This window comes from Trichophyton rubrum (assembly GCF_000151425.1).
Source record: "Trichophyton rubrum CBS 118892 genomic scaffold supercont2.1, whole genome shotgun sequence".
NCBI lineage: Eukaryota > Fungi > Ascomycota > Eurotiomycetes > Onygenales > Arthrodermataceae > Trichophyton > Trichophyton rubrum.
In genome coordinates, this window is record NW_003456428.1 from 495,005 (window position 1) to 521,479 (window position 26,475).

The window sequence follows — 26,475 nt, forward strand, 5'->3', positions numbered from 1 at the left end:
AGTTGCTGGAAACTTCCTTCTTCAACAACTCTGGTAGCTCTTTATTGCAAAACGCGAGTGGTCTCTTCTTCTTCTTCTTTTCACCCACCTCTCTTAACCACCACCAACATCCACAGTCTTCTTCATCCTATCTCATCCCAAGCCGCAACCAGCCAGAGAGAAGCACGCTTAAGTCGCCGAAGCCATGGAGACGCCACAGCCCCGTCAGCCGGAAGAGCTGCGCCGAAAGATCTCGACAAGCTCGCTTCTTAGGATCCCAACCACTGATGAAGAAGCCCCCATCTCAGTGCATTTCACCTCCGACGATAGTTCGAAGCCCTGCATTACAACTCCTCCGCCTCGTGGCCGCGAAGGATCCCACTCGCCAACTCCATCTAACGCCCCGCCTTCTCCCCGAGACGAGCTTCCAAAGGATTTCGTTGCTCTTGATGGCCTCTTGAACTATCACCTCAGCCAGCTGGATCGTATAAAGAATGAAATCAAAGAGCACAACACTACCCTTGACCAACTGAGCTATACGCTAGCCAACATGTCTACACGTCCAGAGGTTCAATGTGCTGCTATGTACATGAACTGGCGTCTTCAGGGGGTTAGAAACGCAAGAAACCTCCTGGCAAAGTTTGTTGCCTTTCACCTGCAGGAGATTGACCGTATCTCTGCTTTAAAGCTAGAGATGGGTGGGAATGATGTTCTTGAGATGTAAGTTATTATATTCTTTCCCTAAATCTACCTTTTCCTCTCTCTAAGCGCGTAGACTACTATAATGCAATGACTCTTAATCATAACTTCTGTATATCTAACTGACTCCTCTATAGCTGCCGAAACCTCCCTTCCTCGCGTGAATGGAATGATATGTTCTCTTATTAAACTAATACTCACTGGGCGTCACCACATTGTATTCTCTTTGTGTCTAAAAATGGTACTTGATGCAGAAGACGAGGAATAATTTGCATATAATGTTCTTGTGGGGGACTACTTTGCCTTCCTTTGTCACTGCTCTGGTGGCCTTAATAGCTTCTATCAGTCTACACCAATGTTGAAGCAAGCCTGTCCTAAATATGAACTCTTAAATGGTCATATGAACTAGTATTACTGTGTGCTGCTGTCCTTTGTAATAGAATTTAAAAAAAAGCTGATTGCATTTACATTCACAACCCACAACCCCTCATGCCCTTATATCTATTTCCCTGCGGTCAAGCCGAGCTTTCTATGCGAAAACTCAGGAAGCACTAAACACATACGTTGCCCAGTTTATCGCAGGACCTGACTCGGGAGAGTATATTTGGAACGGATCCTGACCCCAGTCAGGGTTATTGATGCCATCAATCCACCCCTCGGTTTCAATGACAAGGCAGCCATACTGTTCTATCTTATCCACAACAGTACCGTTTCCATCCCCGCTAGCCTTATTCCTTGCCATTTGTGAGCTTTTCACAGGGATCGTGCCATTCTGACCATTGCAGGAGTATATTTGAATCGCCTGCTGATTTGTTGTGACCAGCATATTTATACCCGTAGTGACCGAGGACATATTCACAGCAGGGACCATTGTTTGGGGGGAAGAAGTCCAGTCAGATGCATTATTGGGCCTATCAATAATGAAGCAGTTATCGTACCCAGTACAATTTGCTCCACAGATTCCATCTGCGGACTTGATATCTTTCCCGATCAACTTCCCCTTTGTGAAGTCCAGGGTACTATTGAGGGAAGAAGAAACATTTCCTATGTTTCCGGTTGGGATAAGCCGCGAGTCCACCTCCACGTATCGACTAGATAGTGGTAGTTGAAGTAGCGTGTCCTCTAGCACGGTCTCATTCTTGAAAGCGTTGAGATTCCAGTATATATGAGGTGACAACATTATGGGCGTCTTTTCTGTCAAAGAGAGAGAAACGGTTCGGGCAGTGAACTCTGCTTGTGGATTGGGCCTTTTCAAGCCATATGAGGAATTAACACTGAACGTGACATGATTTATGACATCACCCGGGAAGTGTTCATAGCCGGAATCGAACAAGGTGAAGGTTATGGAGCTATTCGACAGAGCCGTAACAGTCCAGTTACGCTGGTCATAACCAACACCCCCACCGTGTAATGTCTGAGTTTTATTCAGCTCGTTTTTTGGTATATTGTATGTAGTTCCATCTAGAACAAATGTACCATTTCTAATCCTGTTGGCATATCGTCCGACAATGCACCCAAAGTACGTATGGTTAGTGAGGGTGTCTTTGACATAGTCCTGGGGGTCATCGTAGCCAACAATAACATCCTGCATCTTACCCTCACGATCGGGGACCATGAGAGAGATTAGACGGGCACCGTATGGAATGAACGATGCAGTAATGTTATTTGCAGCAATGGTGTATACTTGGAGTGGATTCGACGACGCTCCATTGGCTAGGGGGCAGCTAGATGAGCCATTCATAGGCGTCCCATTTGAAGGTGTAGTGCCGTTTAATTGGTGATGAAAGTTCCATGCTGAGCAGCTGGGTGTTATGCTGAGGAAGGCTAGCGGCAGAAGCATGAGTTGGCGAAGGACACCGCACATGGTAAAGGATGTATGTGATAATACAGGTGATAACTAATGAAGTGTGCACATAAAGGGGAAACGGACGTAGAGTGTGGAGTGTGGAGTGCCACAAAACAGGGGACGATCCGGATGCTATGAAGGCTCACTGAAGAGGTTTATATACCCCTTCCTTCCAACCATTTTAGGTAATATTGATGGCAAAAGCAATGACGATGTGAGGGAGAAGACGTTGCATGTACCGTTGCAAGCATAAAAAGCCAACCACTGCCACCAGCTGCGCGGATGGAACACTGGAAAGGCAAACTGTGAGTTCTTATTTGATGGAGTGTGGTCTCCCCCGCATTATGTAGCATGGACGGGGATCGATGTTTGTTTCTTCGAGGAGGCGAAAGATACGAGCCGTTGTGGCTTGAGCTTCCATAGCTCATCTCTCCAAACATTTTCCGTAGGGCCCTACTTCCTTCGGACATAATAGCACGGCGGAAACTGTTCCATTGCCTGGCGAAGCCATCTATGGAATGTATTTATGGCTATGACGCAACCCTATGCAAAATCCCTCCTTCGTCAGTGTGACATACCTGGGTACTGCATGGGCCTCGTAGTATCGAGTCGTTTCCTGTTCCAAGGCTCTCCTTGTAGCTACATTAGCACGAATACATAAACTCTGGCCAAAGAATCTTTCAACAGTACAGCTTTAGCAGTCCTTGGTCTCTTTCTTGTCATTGCTTTCAATAATCTCGTTGTTGATATAAACAGAAAAGAGGATGATGACATAATACAAACAAGCAAAGGATCGACATCACTACCTGCCATATTGGGCTAGAACCTAAGCGCCCGGGCCCGCGATTCGGTAAGATAGTTTTTCCGAGTCGGATAAACAGACTTCCCTTTTGGGCTAGTGGAATGATGACTAATAATGTCAAGCAACACGGCCGGTTGGACAATTTGGAGATTTGGAAGCTCGAAGGCGAAGGCGAAGGCGAAGACGAGGACGAAGACGAGGGAAGACAGACGAGTTAGTATGCCAGCAGCCTGGTATATTGAGACTGCTCCTCTGACCCTTCAGCGAAATACATAAGATACGGAAAAAGCTACAAATAGGTTGTTTTTCGGGTTCTTTCGAGGTCAAAGCATGAATCTTTGTTTACCGAAGCGCTGCGATACACCACCTTGCGACAGGGCGCATGACGGCGCCGGGATAGACAGACACAAACAGGAGCGTCGATGATGGCCTCTCGCAGCAGCACCTCCTCTCCAGATCCCTTGGGATACCCAGGCGATCCGGAATATCTCCTCTCGTCCGCCAAAAAGCCGTTCTCTCAACGAATCATGTCACCGCAAAAGCGCGGAACCCCACGACGTGGACGACCACCGCTACATCAAAAGAGCTACCAGTCTCCAAAGAAAAGTGTGAAGAAAAACGGCCAAACGATACGATTAGAAGATATTATACTGCCTTCCACGCCATCGGGAAATTCGAGAGCGACGCGTTTCGACCGGAGATCGCTGTCCCCAACCAAGGCTATCCTGCAGTCAGACGGTAACATTAGTCCATGGCGCATACGAGTCACTGTTGAGGCTGAACAAGAAGACGAAGAAGAGGGGGGGCAGGCCATGAAGCAAAAGCGACTCGGGCCATGGGTTGACGGTAAGACAGTGAAGGTACCATTGAAGGGGACTTCTTCGACGGAACCAACACCGAAGAGGCGCCGGCGACGAAAGAGCAGGACTGACATCACAGAAAGACCTCCTACACCGGGGCCTAAAAAGGGCGATATGCCTACAGAAGCAGCCTCGGCGACAATTGAGAAGGGACAAATGACTGGGGTTCAAGAGAACACAGAGGCGGTAGAGGATGTTATATCCAGCGTGGAGGATAATGCTCTTCCACAGGATTTGGACGAACCGACTCAGGGTTTTGGAGATGTTTTTTTGGATCTGGCGGCAGATGGAGATACAGATGATGGTGATGATGGCGGCAGTGATGCTTTGATGGGTGATCACGTTGAAATGAACGCTGGGCCACGGCAGCCTTCAACAAACGAAACTGGGATCACACCATTAGACAGAAGGAAAGATCTAATGTCGCTGGAAAATTCCAAGGTTTCCTCTATTCGGACAGCTCTATCTCCTATCAACGTTACGAACGCTGGTCGTACGCCCCGGCCGAAGCGAATATATCCAACTCCAACCTCATCTTCTTTGATAGACGAAACGCTGGAAAAGCCCGCCAACCATGTCGCTGAGACAGATCCAACAGACGAGCATCGCGAGTTTGACTCAATCATGGAAAGCGAGGGATTCAGCATGGTCTCGCTCAATACCTTACCCTCAGCCAGGCAGCGACTGCGCCAAATAGTTGAAAACCAGGCCAGCCGTACTAGGACACCAAAATCCCATGCAACACCCCGGGCATTGCAGCAAATTTCCCCGAAACCCACCTCAACGACTGCATTATCGCCTAACATTTCCGCTACCCAGTCATCTTCTAAACGTCCACATAGCCAATTATACGAAGCTATCTCGTCTCTCCAACAATCATCCCCCAGAGATATGACCTCAAGACTTCATCGCACACCACGGCTCAACAACCCTCGTTCCGTAACTCGACCTCCCCCTGCCCCTGCTGCTGCACCTGAAATTATACCCCCCAAAAGGCGGCCCTTGGCTCAATTATGTCGCGTAATACGGGCTGGAATTGCTCTCCATGGCCTCCTGGATCGCAGGCGACAAAGTAGTAACCTCCAAACCCCGTTTTCAAGCCCTAACACGGACTCTGCCGACGATATGGCGGCTACACGGCGGAGACTGGACCATCTATTCCAAGATTTCAATATGGAGACACGGCGAGAACTGCGCGCAGGGGTCAGGTTTGGAGAAGAGCTTGTAAAAAGACTTCGTCAGCCAAACGGAAAGCGGCGAGAGCTATCCGTAACGCGGGAAAGCACAAGGCTACAGGAGATAACATCTATGCGGCCAAGCCAGAACGTGGTTTACTCGGAGTTAGGAGGCGCATCTCAGGGATTCCAGCCAGCGACAGTACCTGCCCCTGAAAATCGGGAAGAAGAGATTAAGGATGATCCACGCCAGGAGCCTTATCCAGCAGAGGAAAATCCCGAAGATGCTTCAATGGACTCACTAATGGCTAGACGTGAAGCTGAATGGCGGCGTGAAAGAGAAGCTATCAGCCGTCAGATAGAAATGGCCAATGAGAGCCAAGTCATTGTTATTGATAGCGATGACGGATTGAGGCAACCGGCGGCTCGCCCAGGGGTGATGGACAATCACAAGGAGAACAATCCTCAGCAGCGAAATGAACGAGACCTGGTTAACAGTCAAGATGATACGGAGAATGAGAAGGAGGATGAGGTAGAGGAGGTTTACGACGGGGATGAGACTGACATTTGGCAGCAAGCGGCTCGTGAACCTGAAGCTCGAATTGACTCCCCATCCTTATCTGATACTGCGCGCAAAGAGTTACCTCAACACCGCAAGCTTGGCTTCCCAAGCCCTCGGGCTGGGACGGAAGAAGAGGCTTATAGCGCAACTGATGATTACGAAAGCGTCGCTCTTCCAGACCTCTCTGCTGGCGGAGACGCTTTCCCCAAATTGGCTGTTGGCAAGTCGAAGATGGATCAGTACAGGGATACGGATGCATCCTTGTCACCATTGCTCGGGACACCAGACAGCGCCACCATTCGATTTTATGAGGGGAATTTCAAGCGGTCTAGCGTGGGGAATTCACAACATCACCACTCGCAGGAAATGTTGGAAAGCCTGCCTCGGCGTAATAACCGTAGTTTTGACGAGCCAGCAGGGTCACAAAACAGCCACCCCAAAGGGGACCAAGAGAAATCTATGCCGGGAGAGGATGGAGGAGTTATTGACAATCCTCTCAATACCCTACCCGAAGGTCAGTCTAGCATCACTCCAGTACCACTGCGCAACCAGGACGAGGTATTACAAGGTGCGAATATCGTCCAGGAGGAAGCTCTTTCTGAAAGCGACGTTTATGTGGAAGTGCACGAAGAAGAAGGTTCGGAAAACGACCCTGCTGAAAGTGACATCACCAATCCGTCTATTCCAGACCCCCCAGAGCAGACATCCACGGTGACATGGTTCAACAAATTGACGAGCAACCTTGCACCAGCATGGCTAACAAGCACCCCTGCTCCAACAAAATCTTCGAAACAGAGGCCGACCGTAAGAGTTAAGCAAGACGTTGGCTCGATTTCTAATTCTGAGATCGCTGTCCCTGCTACACAGCCCTCTGCCAGGAGTCAGGATTGGGGTCGTACGAAAGGCAAAATTCCTGATAGACACTCCTTTGTTAAACCACTCGCGATTTCCGGATACTTTACTGATGACCACTATGTCGAACTTCGCGAAATTTATCGAGAAGCGAAGATGCGACCGGAGAAGTTCAAATACTATCCTACCGATGAACGGGATGAGATGGTTGGGCAGTGGATGTGGTCCGCGGACGGCCAGCACCGTCGCCAGGTCACAGAGATCCAACTGATGATTGTTGAACGATTTCGCCAGAACTTAATCGAGGACGATCTCCGACATGGAGGAGATGGAGAGATGGAATGGAGTGAAGAAGATATCTTGTGGAGATTATTCAGTATTATTGTTGGAGAGCAGATACGGAAGCAGAGAAAGGAGCAGCAACAACGCCTCCAGCTGCATCACTGATTGACGTTATTTCTTTTGTTTGCTATTTTATACACCAGATATTTTCCGAATTGGATGGTTGTTTTGGCGTTGCCCTTGATATCCCTTGGGTTGGGCAGGAATTGCGTTTGCTGGATTATACAGGGCCTAACTAAATGTTGGTGTCTGGACGTCATTATTTTGGTATATATAGTTTCCTAATAGCGGATTATCTTCAACGTTCCATATTTTCTGGCCTCTCTGACTATTACTGACTATCCCCGAGCGCCGAAGGATCGATTCCTTTCGGACTGGTTGGCTGGATTGTTTCGACACGATGTGATCGACCATGACTCGGGCTTGATATTCAATATATAGTCAGCCACTGTTTGTTGGTGTTATTGCTTCTTCGATTGTGAAGTCGTACGACAGTGTCTCCGCTAGCAAAATTTCCAACGATGGGCGGACGATGTGGAGAACAAAACGGCCATGCAAACGGGGGGGGCGAGAAAAGAAAAAGAAGCAGAAGAAGGCCAAACAAAGGTCAAGATTTGCCAGGGGGTTACCTGTTTGCGATAGGCGAAAGGCCATGTCGACATCCATTTGGGCACGCAACTTCGTATCTGTTATTGGTTGACATAGCGGGACGAGGAACTCGGTTATCTGGGGGTGAAGGGCCACTCACCAGCTGTTTTCGCCTCTCAAGCACCCTCAGGGACCCGCGATCACAGCTTCGAGCCGTCCAGGATTCCCCACTACATGCGACAGTTGCCGCCTTCTCCGATGACGCAGGATTCAGATGGTTTTCCATCAGTCCGTATCATGGGCATGGCGCTCTCGCTGGGGCCGAAGAACGAGTAGTACGAGAACACCATCGTGTCTGATCGAACTCTTTTTTCTCATGCTCCTCAACTAACTAACTCGTTTAGCCCGCTGTTTCATGGCGCGCACACGAGCAGTTCTTTTTCTAGAATTGTTCCCGTGTGTTCTGTTCTCGAACAAGCCCCCTCTCCTCTCCCTTCCTTTGACGGGAGGGAGGTAACGAATCTTGACAAATTTCCCCCCGTCATGCATGCAAGGTGCCACCAATTAGGACGTTGGTTATCATGTTATTAAAAGCACTGGCAGGGAGCCAGGAGAACAAACAAGGAAAAGCCCGGCAAGCCATAGCGCAGATGGACAAGGTCCTTTCATGTGGTCAACACAGATCCCATGGGGAAGATATCCACTTGTCAGCCAGGCCCCCTGCTCAGCCCGGTCGAAACTCCAGAATTGGGCTAATCCCTGCCAGACTAGTGTCGCCTTTCCGATGCATCTAAGTAATTGGCTGACCACTTCCCAAGCGTTTGCTCATGCAAAATGTGACTGTGGGGGAGAGATCACTCGGTATATTGACTAGATATACTGTGATGCTCCCCTATTTTCACTCTTCTCCTTGGCCATGGCACTTTTTCTTTCAACGGCTGGTCAGCTTTGATTGTTTTATGATCGCTCTTTTTTCCTCTTCCCCCGACATTCTGACATTCGATCATACATTCAACTGGAACCGAGAGATGGAAACGACAAGAATTATGCAAGCCTTGATATACATCTACTGTTAGAAAGAAGAACTTGACAGTGCCCACGCTGGATTGTTTTCCCGACCCAGTAAACGGTAGGAACCATGGGCCCTGCAACTGCATTATGGACGGAGGCGAAAATAGATTTCACCGTCACGCGAGAATTTGTACTGAAGCATGTGGACCCCATCCTCCATCCACGCCTGAACAGTAAGATCGCATTTGGTGAAGGATTGACGGATGACACTTATATCGAGTGGATTTTACAACGAGGTCGCAGGCTCTTTTTAATTCTGGTGGAAATCGAGGTTCCGAGTCGTATTTTTCGCCTTGTGGATGAGACGTATGATGATTCAGATTTGCCCTTCGACTCGAACAAGGCAGAGCTCCTTCGGCTCTCTCCGGACCGCGAGGACCTTTTCTTGAACTGGAGGTTCGTCGAGGTCCAGAATCGGTTTTTAGCCAGAGGTATCGAAGCTGGACAGCATATCACGTACGATGAAGATGAAACCATACCTGTTGATGTTTGCAAGGAACGGCCCGCAGTTGTACTGTCCGATAGATTACCTGTCGAAAAGGTTTCGCTCCCTGGAATCGAGACGAAAGAATATCTTCGCGTAAAGATCGCCATTGGCGAGGATACAGCATCTCACTTTCTAAGCGAGTCGGATGTCCTAAGGGAGGTCAGGTCGTTGGAGCGCTTTTCCCACGAGCATATTTTGTCAATTTTTGGCACATATACAGCTGAAAGCACAGTCAATGTGCTATTCCACCTTCCCGAATGCAACCTACGGTCGTTTATCAATGACAGACATACTTCCGCTCTCCGAAAGTTCTCAAAACTAGAGCAGAAAAGATGGCTTGTTAACTGGCCAAATTGTTTAGCCAGTGGACTCGCTTGGTTGCACGACCAGGGTTACGCGCATGGAGCTATCCGGCCATCAAATATCCTGATTGATGCCAAAATGCACATATACTTGGGCCTCTTTGATGTTCACGACCTTCTTGTCGGCCTAAGAAAAGAGGAATTTGCCGAAGCGTACGAATACGCTGCACCCGAACAGTGGTCAAACCAACATTGTGCCTGGCAGCAACCCCCCGGTGGTACCAGAAATGCCTTAACCCGTACCGACAATCTTGCATTTTCTCCTCTGACGTCACAAAAGGGTCCTTACGATACACGAGGTCGACTTACATCCTGGGGATCATCCTCTGATTTCTCGAGCGTTGGTCCATCCAGGAAAAGGGCATCTTATGCCCACTCCACGTCAACTACCAGCACACATGGATCTAATCAAAGCGCAACCTTCCCATCACCACCACAAACTATCCCTAACAATTCCCATTGTTACTCTGCTGAACAACTGCCTCTGGCCTCTGATGTCTTTTCTCTGGCTGCTGTGATTCTCGATATAATAACCCATTTATGCAAGCGAAAGCAATCAGCCTTCGCCCAACATCGTGGATGTACGAGCCGAACAAAGTCATCGGTTCGATCTACGAATGATACCTCTTTCCACCTGGACCAGAATACACGACAGATATTTTCCTGGATTGCCATTCTTGAGAAGGACGCCGCTAAGCAGTCTGAGTCCTATTTCCATGCAGTCGATCCGATATTAGAGGCTGTCAAGGAGATGTTTGCCAGAGACCCAAAATATCGACCGCTCGCCGCTTATGTTGCCGATAAGTTTGCAATGGCCATATTGCAAATCGATTTCGGCTCTACTCAACCACATTGTCAGGTTAAACAATCCGACGGTGTAATTGGAAGTCTTCGTTCCTTTGATATGAGTGAGGAGAGCGATTTACCGATACCTCCTATGCCGGCATTCCCTGAAGATTACAGCTGCTATGCTGTCAACGACAAGGCAACTCAGGATAGCAATAAGCTTCCCAATATTACATACACCGACTCATCTGCACAACTGGGTGGCGCCGAGACTGGGTCCTATACCGATCTCAGCAACGGCTCTATTTCACTTTACACAGACGACTCAATTACCAGTTCATCTTCTGTGTATGGCACGCCGTTAACGATAGCTACTCCTGCAACGCCTGCACCGCCTGCTTTACAAAAGCCCTGGAACGTGCATATAGTCAACAGCGGGGGTGAATTTGACGACAAGAATATACACCCTGGAAATGACTCTGCCGAAATAATCGACGAGATGATGGAAGATATGCACCTCCAAACTCAAAAGAGCCTTCCACCGCTCCCAGTCCCAACGTCTCATCCTTGGTATGTACCCAGCCGGGTATCATCGTTATTCAACTCTAAGCCTATGACTTCCCACACTTCGTCTCCACTACAACACTCTTATCCGGACAAGCCGTTCGAAGATTCCGGTCTGGGGATCAAACCAACGATACCTCCTCGCCATCCTAATCGCCCCCGTGCCAATACTGGCCCAAACCAGGACCATATTGCTGCTCCCAGGAGTGACCCTGACGACTTCTTCAACCGCCGGAGGAGCAACAGTAGTTTCGGCAGTAACAATGGTGGTAGCAGTGGCAACACGTCTCCTATTGACGGGATTTCAGGACGATTCTCGCTGTTGACTTCCTCGCGCCCTTCCACAAGTTACGGCTCATCAATATCTGGTCTTACATTCAAGAAAAGGGCTTTCATGAACTTTTCTCGCGGCCGACCTGGTCTTCGGACTCCCCCACCAGTTTAAAACAGCCTATAGCACGAATCCACGGCCAATCTACGACTCTCTTTGTTTATATTTTTCACTACGACGGAGCATATCTTGCGAGGTGACACTTTTATATGCTGGTGTTTCACGGTTGGACATGAGTTATGTAGGGAACCGGCTTTTCCTATTGGCACCTTGGGATTCTGATACCACAGTCTATTCACGACCTGTTGTTCTTTTAGATAATACACCGATATCTTTTTTCATTTTTTACTTTTTTTTTTTTTTTTACATATAGTTCCTTTATGCGATGATGATGGGCTTGTAATCACATGTGTGCTTTAGATGATACTATTTTGATACCCCATATATAGTTGACTAGTGACGTAGTATTTCTTGAAGGTCTTTTGCTTTTTTTATCTTCCATTACGATTATCTTCTTTAGCCCATTAAAACGTCAACTTCTTATCTCCCAAACCTTTAGGGATACCGTAATCTTGCAGGGTATCTCTTGATACTCTAAATATCGACTACCTCCGCGCCCTGCGAAGTCGAACATCCTTTCAGCTTCTCCGCCAGAAGATACGGGGATCGGCGGATGGAAAGATATATAACTGCATGAAAGTACGTATGCTATCCCCATTTTCCTCGGCAGGTAGCAAGTTTCTTATGCAAAAGAAACTCCCAAGGCCGATGTCTGCGAGGTAGCCCTTTCTTTCGCCTTGCCCTTATTTAGCCGAGCGATGGCTTACGCTCGCTACAGGCCTTCTTGCCTATAAGCATGGACATATGAGCAGTCCTTACGTGCCTTTCTTTCACCGACCATTCGAACAATAGAGAATACGCAAGTCCACGGTCTTTCTGCAGCCTCAGAGGCTTTGCCCGATACGGATACAGCTCCGGAGAACCCTTGCTCACTCTTCCCCGCAAACTGCGTGTTCAGAAGATCGAGAAAACTTCTGCATGTGGTTTGCAGCACAGGTGACGATGATGAACGGGTCCAGGGTGTGAGAAGCGGGAAGCGGCCAGGGTGAACGGTCAACCGCTTGATGTTTGTAGATCTGGCTGTTCATCAGCCGTCGCTCTACTATCGGGTCTTTTGCGCTCAAAGACACCCCTAGTCTTATCTTGATCTCTTTCAACGCCGTCGGGCCGTTGCATCGGCAGGTATGTCAGCCTCGACGTCATTGATCTGCAGGTATAGCTGGGATGCTTATTTGGCATTTCGGTCATCTAAGAGGCCGATGTTTCTAATCCGAGGCCAGACGTCCAGAGACGACCGAACTGCTTCAGGGTCCGAAGCGGGAAGTATTTGTCTTTGCATCCTCACTTAGCCGGCTAGTCTAATTCACAGTTCGGTACATCTCGTAAGAAGTTCCTAATCATTCATGGACAAGAAACAATGCGGCGTGCTGGGTCAAGAAGTTGGTTAAAGGAATGGATAGTTGATTTACTTGAATTTGGAGAGAGTTGTAGCTAGCCTGAAGGGAAAGGCGCCTTAGGAAAAGGAGTAACTGATCCATTCCACGAGGCACTTGCAGCTTCATTCGAAGCGGTAGAAAAAACTTATCTGTATCAACTCACTTCTGGACACGGACATACACTGGGGTGTGAGCAGCTGGAAGAGAATTGACGGATGACAGGTAGATTGGAAGACGGAGCGATGAACCCCAGAAGTTAATTAACCCCATAATTAACTACTTAGCAAGGCAGCCTAACAAAATTCCAAATTCCCCACTAGCTAAGCTACGGGAACAGTGCAACGGTCACTCCTCCCAATCTCACTCTGCCTGAACTATTGTGGGTCTGCATCTAGAATGCTTTAAACAGAACTTGATTTAGTGCAGTTTGTCAGCTTCCTGACTCTCCTTTTTTATTAAGGGGATCGTGGAAAAAGATATAGCCATTCTTACCTGTGTGCATCATTAACAATGGAGAAACCTCTTTTCACCAACTCGTGGCTGGATATCGACATGCACCAGTCAAGAAAATGCCCAGATTTTGGTGCATATCTGAAAAATCCCAAGACATTCCCTTCGTTATTCCAAATTGCAGAACCACATATTCCATCTGCTAGACTGTTGCTAGAACCTTGGCCCATGTAATCCCACCGAGTTTGAATCCACCATTGTTCAGGCTCACGTAGATCATCAGATGGAACACGGCACGTGGATAGTATCCCCCTCGTCCCCTCAATGTACCCAGTAAATGGGCTGTTGATGTAAATTTCATCTCCTGGTTTGTCTCGAATTACTTCCTCGGTATTGAAACGCTGTAGTTGGATTGGGGGCCCTGGAGTAACTGTGTTCTGGAATACTTCATTTGTAAAGGCAATCTGTTTATCGAGTTGAACTAAAGCAATATCTGTATGCGTGATCTCTGTAATTAGAGTTCCAATCTTTTGACCGCTAGAGTTTGGATGAAAAACTCTTCCATCATATGGGAACCTGTGTGCTGCACAAGTCATGTACCGATATCCATTTCGGTCCTGGACTTGTACTCCTGAAGAAGTAAATAGCTCCCATCCCTCTGTGGGATGTTTTCCCGAGCTGAGCATAACTCCAGGACGCAAGGTGTCATATTTGCTATTGTCTGGATATCCCGGTGCTGGATCAAGTTGGCGCAAGGCAGAGCGGTTCAGAGGACGGCCCATTTCATCATCATACAAATAGAAGCAGTTGCATCTGGCGATAGATTGGGGTAGATGAGACATATCCGTGTGGCGAGATTCAATCACAATGACAATGAACCTTCCCCAGTACTGAATCTCAGTTATGGCTACCCCAATGTTAATGAAGTGTGTTTTTGTGAGCTGAAATAGTTCCTCAGCCTTGGATTCATCATCCGAGAGGTTCAAATTTGGCAACAAGCGAATGTGCGTGAAGTTTGGGCGATTTATCGGAGGACTTGGACCAAGATCTCCCTCTGTGGTTGTAAAATAGCAGGAAAGTCCTGCTATTCTCTTTGGCCAGGGTTTTGGTGGAAGAGATGCAAGATGAAAGATTAAAAACCATCCGTCGAACATAACGCTCATGGTAGACGGAATGATATCATAAAAAATGAAAGACTTCTCTTCAAAGACCGCATCCGTTCTGAGATCAAAATCGAATATGATGTGACGTGGGAAGGGCTTATTTGAGATTCGATGTCTCCATGGTGGAATTTCAGGGTGCGCATGCCCAGGGCATAGTGTCAATCTCTCATCTATAACAATGTTAACGTGGTGTAGCAGAGAGATGGTATTGCGGAATAACAAACCTATAAATGCTTCTCCACTGGGGAACAGCTGCCTTGATGGTGTGAATAAGTGAGAACTGACACGACTGGGAGATACTGTTGGAAATGAGCCCAGTCCGGAAACGAATGCAATCTGTTTAGAAGTTATCCGTTCTGACTGTGGCGTAATACTCCTGCTTCTGGCACTCTGCAAAGGCTCTTTGGCAGCAGGGGAGACAACTATCATCTCCGAGGCCATTTCTTTGGTATGACCAAGCTGCATCATCTTTCGCGGTTGAAACTGTCAACGTAAGTAGATGGATCATGGTAGAAGCGTAGGGATAATATGGAGCAGTTCAGAAAAAAAAATCTCGGTAAGGTTTTATGGAAAATAGAAGAAGATGATGAAGATGATGAAGATGAAGAAGAAGCAGCAGTGAAGTGAAATAAATATCTAAAAGTGAGAAACTGTCCTATTTCGTCATTCACTTACTCCACAGAAGCTAACCGCTTTAAGTAATTATGTTAGTTACGTAATAAGCTTGTTTGGACTTGCATAAAACTCCGTCCAGCAGCGCGTCCACGATCCATGCGCGCTGCTCTTTAACCAGCCACATATTCAAATGTGAGTCGACCAAAGACGCCTTGCCTACACATGGATATGCAACTGAAACCCGTCCCCTTGACCTTTGCTTATTCTGGACCAACCATTTTCGACAGGGGAGGGAACTTTTTTCATGCAATTGGTGGGGGCCGGTGGCTGAGTTAACTGCTCGGCTCCTTCGTGAGCCGTAGGTGTGGCTAGTTGTTGGCGCTTATGTCTAGCTAACCTACTCCGTACATAGGTAGACGATGGGCCTATCCTACATTTCCCTGGTCCTCCATAGCCAGAGGATGCGTTATTGGAAAAATATACCCAGACCGACGTCATTGATGCTTTGGTAGGAAAATATGTGGCTGTGTTCCACGTTCAGGCCTTGTCTCTCATGGCATATTGCGCATTAACAAATTCCTCGTCCCTTGTCGTCTCACGGGAGGCTTGCAGACTACCACCATGGCGGGATGCTGAGCTCCAGTAAACCAGGAAGGAATTCCAAAAAACTATTCACCTGGAATGGCAGGGAATGGTGCCTTGGTGACTGCGGCGTCTGCCTAACAACATAACCTTGCTGTGTGATTTCATGCAACAAATATACGATTGCTGCGGGTGCCTATAACTATCGTTGCATTCCCCTCTGTGATCTGGTCTTTTTCGTAATCTTCGATATTATCAATGCAGTTATCTAATCTTTATCAGCCGAGAGACTGTTGAAAAATACTGGTGGCACCCCAACCAGCTAAATACCCTAAGTTTATTCTACCCTTTACGAATATATTAACCAAGGTTATATGGAACTTGAGGAGGGACTATTGGGTAGTACGTACAGTGGTTTCACCGGTGTCCCGCTTTTCGTCACCTGTCTTGTCAAATAGCTCTCGCAGCACGCTGCTCACTTCGATGTGCCAAATTTGGATCACAACGAAGATGGAGACGCAAAGCTTCACCGTTGAGAGACGTGAAGAGAGACCTTGTGGAATAATACACCCCCGGCCTTGGCCAGAGGTACACTTCGGAAGCTGCCGCCTGGGCTCTCATCAACGACCTCGCTTTGCACGACTAGGCAACCGCCCGCACTATGAATATGAACCTGCCTATTCCCGTCAGTGGTCCAACGTTCACTCAAGAAGACGCTTCGGTGTTCGTACTGTTTGTAAGCAGGCCAATTCTTTCTAGTCATGTGAAACTGCAGAACAACTGCTTACTTAATCTGCAGGGGTTGAGGTTCCTATCAGCATTAGGCAGGTCATATGCCTAGTATGACGGATGGTAGTGGGAATGATTGCATGGTGATAGTGTTATGTCAATGGGATACTGCTGTTGATGGTCATGAATATAACACTTACCCGACGGCCTATGATGCTACTCAAGGCGAAATCACTGATATATCATTAATTTGGACGTCTTGGAAATTTTGCATTATTTAATTATACTTGGCGTACGGCGCACTTCGATGGGGGTAAAGAGGTTCTGGCGCCGAAGTATGGATATATTACTATACGAAACTGTATAGGCATTTTACGTTAGAAATAATAGATTACTTTGATATCTTCACATTCATAAGGTCTGTTGCATCTTGCTCCCATGTGCAATTATATAGTTTAAAAGGGAACTCAGACAGAGTGCATCAATAACAAACTTACGCTGGAAATAAGGGCAGCCATAGTCAGAAGCGTTTATTTCCTCTTGAGCAATCTTGCAAGATAGCCTAGCTACTTTTATCTTCCTCGTCGCTGTCTATACCATACTCTCCATTCTCATCGGGGTCATCATTTTGACTTTCATCATTGTCACTTTCATAGACTTCAATCTTCGGCCTGAAGATAGAGTCAGTCCAATCTCCGAATCTTTCAATATCCCAGAGTTCTCCGGTCGCAACTGGTTTTCTAGAGGTTTTTCTACCAGGCTTGTCTTTGCCAGCCTCTGCTGCAGCATATGCCTCCAAATAATCTTCATAGAGCTGAGTGACTGTATCTTGAACAGCACTAACGAGCGTTTCTTTTGTTCTTTTGTCATCAATATAATCGTCTAGTAACCGCCGTAGAATAGGTACTTCCTCCTCAATGGAACGGCGCATATTTAATGCACCTTTTTGAATTTGTTGAGATAATGTCGGGGTTATTGTTTTGCCTGATACTGGAGGCAAGCTGGATGCCATTTTGGTTGCGAAAGTATTGGTGAAGTCATTGATTACTGTTCGAAGTGTACCATCGAGCTCAACCTTGGCGTCCAACATGTTCTCAACTACCTGAGGTAGAAGGCCGCCTCCAACAAGTTGAATCCACGTCCGGGTATTGAAGAGTCCTCCGCGTTCTTGTAGTTCCCAGAAAGTACTGGTTACCCCAGAGAAGTCAAAGGATACGTCAGGGGACACAAACTCTATATCAAATGCAACAATTTGCTGTTTTAGTACCAGCAAGTGCCTGATCAAGAATAGGAGGCCGTCCGGTTTTGACTTTTTCGACGATATCTCCGTGCCAGCCTGTTGAATTGAGAGAGTTGTCTGATGGACAATTTGATGGGCTAAGTCATCAAACACTTTCGACTATATTGACAATCCTGTTAGTAAAACGAGGGGCAGTGTATACTTATAAATACAGGGAATACTTGCGTTAACCAGTCGATATATACGACTTAACAACCAGATTGCCTTCTTCAGAGTCGGATACCATCCTTCAAACATTGCCTGAGAAGTAAAGTCCCATTGGGATTCTTTCTCTGCTGGGGAGTCCGTATCTTCATCCATAACCATTGGCATCTTCGAATCAATTAATGAAGACTTTCTTCCTGAAACTACTGGCGTGGTATTATTTTCCGCACTTAACGATATTTGCTTATTCTTAGCAGGGTAATCAAGATCCTCTGGCCGTGGTTTAAATCTCTCGATTTCATCTCGCAAGATTGCCTGTGCAAGAAATACAAGCCGAGTTTGCGCATCCTGAAGTGCAGGTTGGATCAAGATCGCAAAATCTAGCTGATTTGGATCCACCACGCACTCTCCATCTTCGTCTGGTTCGTTTAAATACCGAGTTTGGAGTAGTATGCAGAGCTGACAGAGTCTAACAAGTTTATTGTCATGAATGATTCGAGGTCGCAGATGGTCATAAAGCGGCTCACAAATGGCTTCAAGAAAATCATAAAGACCATACTGGCCATGAAACCATTCTCCCCACAAATCGAATTCATCGAGACATATACCGCGTACGTAGCTAATGCTCGTCCTTGCAAACGCAACTAAATCTTTTGACGTGCTTGGTGCATTTGCGATATCATTCAGTCTCTTTCTCACAAGAGGTACCACCAGCCTTGCGCGGGAAGTTGCAAAGTTTACATGGAGCTCGTTGAGGAGACTTTGGTATTCTGCTTCGGCGCCTTGTTCAGGGTCTAGGGGAGGAACTGCTCTCTTCTGAATTTCGAGCCCCATGTCTTTCATTTCAGAGGCACCAACACGGAATTTAGCATATAATAGAGCTGACATGGTTGTATCATTAAGCTGGCGATCGGCAATCCGCTTTGTAACTCCTGATGAGATGTCCCGCACAGTGGAGACAAACTGGCCGCGGATTAACGTAAGTGCACGAGTGAGGAGTAAGCGATACCGAGCTCTATATATTTCTGCCTCTTTTTGTTCTGGCTACGAGTGAATGCATATATTAGTCGTCAAAACACGGTGGTGAGATGGTGGAAAGTATCCCTAACTTACATGCGCATGCATGTAGTCTAGACACTCATCTAGACGCCTCAGCATATCTGAAAAATCTTTTGAACGAACTGAGTTGCCAGCTCCTGGTGCATTGAGTCTTCTTGATATTGGATCCAGGTAGTCATAGGATGTCAGGTTCTCCTGAATCTCATCTGCTAATTTTGCGCTTTTGTTCCGAGCGGAGAGGAGGCCTTCGCATTGTTTCCGAAAAGCGGACGTGCGATCCTCCACTGCTTCAAATGATTGTGATAGAGTGGAGAGGACGTCTAAAGTGTGTGATGTGTCTTGGAGTAGAGAGTCAAGGTGGCAGGTCGTTAATTCTAAGTCATCGAGACAAGATCTAGATAGTCCAACCTGTTAGTCAACGTATATAAATAACACGAGGTTATAAAAAAGCAGATTATCAAAACGCACTGGTATTTTTCGTAGCTCGCTTCTAGCAATTCGTCCTTCACGCTGCCATACCATTGCGTGAACTCAAGGTCATTCTTCATCCCACTTAAAGCATCCTCTACTGCGAGCAGAGCTGGCTGCTCCGTCCCCTCGCCGTTTGTAGACCCGTGCATCTTCTAGACAATGCGCATGGTGGAATTAGCCGATGACTGCTCCGAGTGCAGAGGGCTAATATATGTATTCCTGGGAACATCAAAGGTGTTGTTGGATTCACAGCTCGTTATCTGTCCGTCGCGGATGTTTCGCTGAGTTAATTTAAAGCTTTTGGAGGCTCGGGTCACGTGGAAGAAAGCTCCTTTTGACCTACTTCGAACGTCCAGCTTCAACCTCGACAAAACGGAAGATTTCATGGCCAGCCATCATCTGCTCAGGCGCCCCAGAAGCCTAGCAGACACCTAGGGCTATACAGCTCACGAGTTTGCTTAATTGCCAATGCCCTTTTTGCCCATCATATATCCACCTGCATCTACTCAAAGGACCTGTGAACTTGAATTCAGCACGAAACAGTCGTGGCTATAGGGCGGACGTTTAGAAATTATTTAGGCAGGTATACTGGAATATTATGGCTCTCGAGGAGCCGATGGGTAACTGACAGAAACTATCCGAATGGAGATAATAAGTCGCTCTAATCAATATAGAAGCAGCATATCCCTGGATCTCTTGGAGCCTCTCTCCATATCAGAAACCATACTCCGGACAGCTACAAGAAATGACCATGCTCTTAGATAGTGAGCAGGATGTGAACTCAACTTATGCTTAATGCTATCTGATATCCCACCTACACATATATAAGCGATGACCATTCAACCAAGCCCGCAATTAACCAATTGAGTGAAACTAGAACCATATTCAACCGAAAAATCGAAGACAACAGTCATCCAAACCAAAAATGAAAATTGTGGAGAGATATCTATTAATAGATATCCATTAACTAAATGCCCTTGCCTTTGCCTTCTTCCTTTCCTCTAGCCGCCTCCTCCATCCAACCATGAGAAGAGGTCCTAACTTCAAATGTCTCGCAATGTGAATTTGCTTCTCAACTTGCCCCTTATACCTCTTCTTCCAGCTACGCTCGCGGCCTTCTCCATCTGCCATCTGGGCTAACATGAAGTCCCAGTTCTGTGCCTCCTGAGCACGCAAGACATTATCATGGTCGACAACAGATCTGCGGTTATACCTTGCAGTTGTGCTTGTGCTGGGCCCTGCTTCTGCACTGAGTGTAGCTGTTGTATTGCGTGCAGTAGCAGGTGCCTGTGTTGGTGTTGGTGTGAGGGGATGGATATTCAGTTGCTGTGCTTCTGGGCTCTGAGACCTAGTCGCTTCAATGCGGTCCCTACTAGGCCTTGGCCGAAGTAACAAATTATCTGACGAAACAGGAGAGCCCGTCATACGAGCTCTCCGCTGCTGTTCTGGTGAAGGGGTGAATTCAATTGAAGTAGACGCAGGCGATACTAGCGAACTATACTGATATACCAACCCTGGTTGGCTAGGCGGTTCTTGCTGTTGTGCAGGGGTTCGAGGTGGCGTTGGATAGCGGACTCGATTCAGTTCTTCTTGCTGCGATGCCATGTAAAGCCGCTGAGATCGGAAGCGAGCTGCAGCTTCTTCGCCAACCAGATCAGGATCCTCATGGGGAGATAATGGAAGATGTATGCCAGAATGCATGGGCGAGGCTATCTCATTTGCAGTCGATACGGTGGGTGGTTCTTCTGTCGGAGAACGAACGAGCGTGACGGTGGAGGAGTTATGTGCCTGTCCAAGGGAAGATAGCACCGTTGTATTTCTTGACGAAGAAGGCCGGTTCTCCGTCTCTGAGATACTGGACGTTGAGAGATCGGTTGTTGTCTGGAAAAGACCTGGGAATATAAATCTCGATATGGCATTGATTTCGCTGGACGAACTTGTCACACGCCTGTTTGCAACATTTCTATAATGGCGCGACTGCAGACCGCTTGTTACCGGCACCCACTCTGACGAGTTGTATATTGACCGAAGGCTAGAAGCAGTGTTGCGTATAGAGCGGGCGGTGAAATTGGATGAATTGCTGAAGGGGGATATTGGGCCGATGCGATTCTCGAAACCACGGGCGTACATCGGTGTCGGAGGGAGGCCATGTCGGTTTGAGTTATTATTGTGTGCAGGCTGAGTTCGAGCCGTCTGTCGCTCCTGTCTCTGCTGCGAGTCTTGACGAGGTTGATGCTGCGGCTGACTTTCAGCTGGTGAAGGGGTGCCAGTGAGAACATCGCTCGCCCGTCGGTGGGATGCTGGTAGATATGAGTGGTAGGACGGTGCAGCAGAAACATACGACGGCGCATCGGAATGTATAGATGCTGTTTCAAGGTCGTTCATAGGTGTTCTGCGCGGGGTATATGGCGGCAGCTGCTCGACCCCATGGAGAAGGGAGCGATGAGGCGGTAGTGGCAGAGTAGCCATGCTCCCTCCTCCGCCTTCTCAAGTTTGGAATATTAGATGTGGGCAGACACCTAGGGCTTCCTGGACGGGATATATATGCTAGTATGGAATATCTATCAACAATCTGTGTGGAGGCCGAAAAACGAATGTGATGCCTCAAAAAGCCTAAGCCGCAACGCTGGGAAGATAGATAATATCAGCACGAATGAACGAAGCGGAAATGCACACATATACAGAGATACATATATGGAGAGTACAGGAAGACGATGCTATACAGACGAGGATCACCGTCGGCCGCTGGCCTTGTTGCGGTCGCGTGCGGTTAGAGCGACAGCCTGTTTTTCGCTTTTCCTTCCCAGCGGCCCACGTTATGAGGTCATCGATAAGGGCGATAAGCGCCTAGACAACTGGCGATAAACGATCTCAATAACACGTCTGAATATGAGCGATGGGCGGTATTCAGCTGTGAATCGTCCTAAAATGGGCAGTTCGGCGCACAAAAAAGGAACATGCAAAAGAGATGGGCACGGTGAGAGATACGGGAGTAACGGTTGAACCCGTCCGCTGGGGGCACCTGATGCCGCTATCCGCCCTGCATGAGGCTACAGAAAGCCAAGGGGAGCTCGCTATCCTCGCTTCTCCCACGCCGCAGTAATGTAACCACAGCGCAACAAAGACCATCGTTTCTCCCACTGCAAGAGGGATATATTAGCCTTCTCTGTACTCAGTGGGTAGTGCTCAGCTTTGCATGCCTGCCTGTTTGCTCTGGACCCACGACGCCTCGTTGTCACTCTTTCTTTCTTTTTCTTTGCACCGCCATCCGGGTCCTCCTGCGAACCTTAGCCTGTGGCTGGAACGATCAAGAAGCCTCGGGTTGCATTCACGACTTGCTGCAAGCGGAGAAGAGTCCATTTGCAGGGAAACAACGCGAGCCATCCTGCAGGGCGGGGAATTGGCTGCTGTATGCGTCGCTCTCCGCGCTCCCAAACGGAAGCGGCGCCAGGCCTGCTACTCTCTCTTTTGCACGGGCTAAAGGGAGGTGTGAAGTTGATGCTGGCCCGGCTATTTCTAAGCCATATTCTTCGTCTGGCCGGATATACCAGGGCTCTACGGAGTATATAAGTAATAGGTATTATCAGAGACCACTGGGGCTTTTGCTAGGAACCGCAGCCTATAAAAAGGAGTAGCTTATGCAAGTAACATCCCTGCCCGCATCCTCACTGGTTCTCCAAGCATGGATGGACGTGGTCGCTCCTTGTCTCTATCCGCCCGTCTCTCGATGCCCTCTCAGCTCCTTCGCCCCGTTTCTCTCGCCTTCCCTTGTTCCTTTCTCGTCCCCTTTGCGGTCTCCAGCGCTTCTTTTCCGTCTCTTTCGCCGAATCTTTTTATCCACCGAGATTATGTAATGAAGGTGTCGGATAAAAGTAGTTGCACAGTCCGATCACGTGCGTGAAGATATCCCCATCCGCCCGAATTAAAGAAAAAAAAAAAAAACATGACGAGAAGATGAGAAGATGAGATGAAGACGAGGACTAAGAGCTACAAATTGTATTTCATTGCTTCAGCTCGCTCATGGCGGCATGTCGAGATTGTTCTCGTAACTAGCTAGCTGGAATCGCTAATGTGTTCATGTCTGTAATGCTGTGAACGCTGGCCTGGTTCCTTGTACGCCGACGCCCAGCCCGAGTCCGAAATAGAAGGTGAAAAGGAAAGGGGAAAAGGGGGGGCATAATAGATACATCGTTAATCATACTGGTTAGAGTGCTTGCTGTTGGTTCTTTTTCTTTTTCTTTTTCTTTTCGTTCTTTTTATTCTGTTGCTTCTGCTGATCCTTTGGAGGAGGGAATGTCCTTCCAGTTGTCACTGTTTGCTGATGCAAAGAGGCGTTTGTTTATTTGGGTTCCGACTGTTGCAGGTGCTTGTGCAGCTACACAGGACAGATATGCATTCCTTTTCCATGGTACTTGCGCTGATTTACAAGACGGAAGGCATCATATCTCTGTAGGACAGCGTTAATTATACCCCTCTCAAGTCATATCTTGCCTAATGCCCTGACGTACCTAGACTCATTTTGGACCTTCCTAACCTTCTCAACAACACGGTCGTACAGAGGGTGGTCAGGTTCTAACCCAGTCAGTTTCTGGGTGGCGGATTCGCAGTTCTCTTCACGAAGGATCTTGGCTAGCTCAGTGCTCTCATCGTCACCAGATACGTTCTGGAAACGTAGAGCCTGTTCGACCGCACCCATCAGAGCATCGACCTTTTGGCCTCTCTCAGCAAGCTGGGAAGCAGGACCAATAAAGCGTTCCTTGCGGCCCAGCTTGCGGACAGGCGCACGACCAACACGCTCCACGACATCCTCCAGATATGGGTTAGAGATACGTTCAATAATAGCATTGACATAGGCACGCTGCTCCTCTTCTGGGATGCCGTGCTTGTCAATAATGAGCCGAGAAGTCTCGCTCAGGGCGTCGTCAACCATCTTTTTAATACGGGGGTCAGAAAGAGCGTCGTAGATAGTCTTTTTCCCAGAGTTATACCCATAGTAGGCAGCAGTGGCGTGGCCAGTGTTAACAGTGTAGAGCTTGCGTTCAATGTATGGCTCAAGGTTGTCGACCCAGTGAATGGCCTTAATGTCTGGGTGGCCCCAGTCACCAAATGGAGTCTGATCAACCGCCCACTCATAAAACTTCTCAATCTTGACGTTTAGACCGGCATCGGGGTCCTGAGTGGGCACGATTCGGTCAATGGCAGAGTTGGCAAATCGGGCACGGTCAGAAAGGGTGGCAAGACGGTCCTTATCTGTATGCTCTTTGATAAAAGAGGCCAGGGAATCCGTTGCTCCAATGGCGTTTTCGCAAGCAATGACGGCAAGAGGGCGTTCGATAGTGCGGGCATCAATACCCTTTGCAATAGGAGAGGCAATAAACTTGAGAATATTGGGTCCAACAGCACAGGTGACAACTTCTGCAGTGGATATTTCACGGATGACATCCTCCATGTTATATTTTGAGTTGATGGCGCGGTAGTTGGTGATCTTCTTGACATTCTCGCCGGCAGAGCTGATCTCGGTGACAGTGTAGGACTCTGACTTCTGCAGGTTCTCGATGACCTGGTCCATCACGTCAATGAAGACGACTTCATAGTCCGACTCGTGAAGGAACTCGGCAACGAAGCCACGGCCGATGTTGCCGCCGCCGAAATGGATCGCCTTCTTGGATTGCATCTTGCTGGACGCGGACGCGGAAAGGGTAGCTGATGAAGCGGTCTTTTGCCTTGCTAAAGCTCTCGTCGAAGGAGACGCGTGGAAGAGAGAGATCGCCGAGGAGAGAGCAGTGCTGATAGCTTTTAATATCGACGTAACGGAGGTGGTGGGGAGGGCGAGGAGAGAAGAAAAGAAAAAGGAAAGGAAGTTGGGAGTTGAGGACGCCAGCTTGAAGGTTCTGCGGACGGCCCTTTTATTTGTATCGTTTGCAACGCAGGTCTCTCTCTCCGTGCTCTCTGTGACTTCTACTTTGTACGCCTTTACTTCCGGTGCAACCACGGGGCAGGCAAGTGAGCGAGCATGCAGTAAAGGATCTGAAACTTGGTTCAAGGCGAATGTCTATCTTCCAATTGAATAGTATTCAAAGCTAGATTTGTATGGCATAAAACAGGGCTGGCAGGGAAGTAGTTTCGATGTACCAGAGACACCAGAGATAACCATATACATCCATCCTGCGCCCGAGGAGGCAAGCTATATAAGTATTCTTTTTGCTTCTTCCTCTCACTTGCCTGGACCTTTATGTCCCAAAAATACTAGAGCAACCTCCGATGAAATCATCTCCCGCAACGCCCCCCTCCCTAGTCGTAACTGTAGAAGCAATCTGACTGGCTTTCGGCTTGCATGCTCTGCTCCCCACTTGGCCTGCACCCCCTTGGCCTGCGTCATCGCCTCGAATCAGAATGCAGAGCCCGGAAAAAAGAAGATGACTTCTCCGGGATGGAGATTCTTGTTCCCAAGAATAATGTTCTCAAAAGGTTGCCAGTGTAGCACCTGATAGTTGCCAGAGATCCGTCACTGTTATCTGATAGGTGAAGATAAGGTAGCCAGCAGTGTCACATTATCGTTCATGTCCATCTGTGTGTTCCTTAAAAATTCGAAACAAACCTCTGAACAGCTGCTGCTCCCTGCTTGTTCCGATCGAGTTGCTTCGTTCCTCCCACTAGCTTCCGTCCCCTAGGACACCCCAGCTTCGCCAAGGAGGGATGAACAGCAATCCCGCGAGAAAGAATGCCAGGTAGGTAGTTGCGAGGCCTGTATCCTTTTCATGAAGCCTAGCGTCGGCGTGGACAGGAGGTTGGCTAGCAGTTGCGACGCCGGCGATGTTACTCCGGGGGAGGTGAGTTCGCGATATCACCCCGTCATCCTGAAATCCTGACAGTGCGGGCTGCCCTTGTACCAGGCAAGTCAGTGGGGGTTCTCTTTTCTCCCTTGCTGCCCAAGCCCCTTGCTCGGGAGTTGTCCGGGTGGCGTCCCGCTAGTAACATCGCGAACGTTCCAGCTTCCGCAGCCAAAGGGGGCAGGGTCGTTTCTAGTTTCCGGGATGGTAGTTAGAGATCCAAGACAACAAGCTTCTCTGCTCCCCGATGTGATAGACATTCATATCGTCTATGCACCAACGCCTGTGTTTCTATTTTGACTGATAACGACGAAATGGAGTTGGCATCTT

General features: G+C 48.1%; 9 protein-coding genes across 9 annotated transcripts; 4 read left to right on the top strand and 5 right to left on the bottom strand.

Annotated features, from left to right (window-relative positions):
• Positions 1 to 184: 184 nt before the first annotated feature.
• Positions 185 to 867, top strand: TERG_00196 (uncharacterized protein; the record flags this gene model as incomplete). Its single annotated transcript, XM_003238156.1, has 2 exons — positions 185 to 699; positions 816 to 867. 2 exons carry the CDS (start codon positions 185 to 187, stop codon positions 865 to 867), a joined length of 567 nt encoding a protein of 188 aa, XP_003238204.1.
• Positions 868 to 1,219: 352 nt separating this feature from the next.
• TERG_00197 (uncharacterized protein) lies at positions 1,220 to 2,542 on the bottom strand (the record flags this gene model as incomplete). Its single annotated transcript, XM_003238157.1, has 1 exon — positions 1,220 to 2,542. The coding sequence occupies one exon, from the start codon at positions 2,540 to 2,542 to the stop codon at positions 1,220 to 1,222; it is 1,323 nt and encodes a 440-aa protein (XP_003238205.1).
• Positions 2,543 to 3,751: 1,209 nt separating this feature from the next.
• TERG_00198 (uncharacterized protein) lies at positions 3,752 to 7,222 on the top strand (the record flags this gene model as incomplete). The annotated part of the gene is made up of 1 exon (XM_003238158.1): positions 3,752 to 7,222. One exon carries the CDS (start codon positions 3,752 to 3,754, stop codon positions 7,220 to 7,222), a length of 3,471 nt encoding a protein of 1,156 aa, XP_003238206.1.
• Positions 7,223 to 8,843: 1,621 nt separating this feature from the next.
• Positions 8,844 to 11,420, top strand: TERG_00199 (serine/threonine protein kinase; the record flags this gene model as incomplete). The annotated part of the gene is made up of 1 exon (XM_003238159.1): positions 8,844 to 11,420. The coding sequence occupies one exon, from the start codon at positions 8,844 to 8,846 to the stop codon at positions 11,418 to 11,420; it is 2,577 nt and encodes an 858-aa protein (XP_003238207.1).
• Positions 11,421 to 13,203: 1,783 nt separating this feature from the next.
• On the bottom strand, positions 13,204 to 14,883 carry TERG_00200 (uncharacterized protein; the record flags this gene model as incomplete). The annotated part of the gene is made up of 3 exons (XM_003238160.2): positions 13,204 to 13,213; positions 13,295 to 14,585; positions 14,640 to 14,883. The coding sequence occupies 3 exons, from the start codon at positions 14,881 to 14,883 to the stop codon at positions 13,204 to 13,206; spliced, it is 1,545 nt and encodes a 514-aa protein (XP_003238208.2).
• Positions 14,884 to 16,903: 2,020 nt separating this feature from the next.
• TERG_00201 (uncharacterized protein) lies at positions 16,904 to 19,464 on the bottom strand (the record flags this gene model as incomplete). Its single annotated transcript, XM_047747561.1, has 4 exons — positions 16,904 to 17,740; positions 17,807 to 18,829; positions 18,899 to 19,238; positions 19,313 to 19,464. 4 exons carry the CDS (start codon positions 19,462 to 19,464, stop codon positions 16,904 to 16,906), a joined length of 2,352 nt encoding a protein of 783 aa, XP_047603518.1.
• An 814-nt stretch (positions 19,465 to 20,278) lies between these two features.
• On the bottom strand, positions 20,279 to 21,784 carry TERG_00202 (uncharacterized protein; the record flags this gene model as incomplete). Its single annotated transcript, XM_003238162.1, has 1 exon — positions 20,279 to 21,784. The coding sequence occupies one exon, from the start codon at positions 21,782 to 21,784 to the stop codon at positions 20,279 to 20,281; it is 1,506 nt and encodes a 501-aa protein (XP_003238210.1).
• Positions 21,785 to 22,359: 575 nt separating this feature from the next.
• Positions 22,360 to 22,950, top strand: TERG_11525 (uncharacterized protein; the record flags this gene model as incomplete). The annotated part of the gene is made up of 1 exon (XM_047750630.1): positions 22,360 to 22,950. The coding sequence occupies one exon, from the start codon at positions 22,360 to 22,362 to the stop codon at positions 22,948 to 22,950; it is 591 nt and encodes a 196-aa protein (XP_047605022.1).
• A 787-nt stretch (positions 22,951 to 23,737) lies between these two features.
• On the bottom strand, positions 23,738 to 24,989 carry TERG_00204 (mannitol-1-phosphate 5-dehydrogenase; the record flags this gene model as incomplete). The annotated part of the gene is made up of 2 exons (XM_003238164.1): positions 23,738 to 23,762; positions 23,824 to 24,989. 2 exons carry the CDS (start codon positions 24,987 to 24,989, stop codon positions 23,738 to 23,740), a joined length of 1,191 nt encoding a protein of 396 aa, XP_003238212.1.
• Positions 24,990 to 26,475: the final 1,486 nt, after the last annotated feature.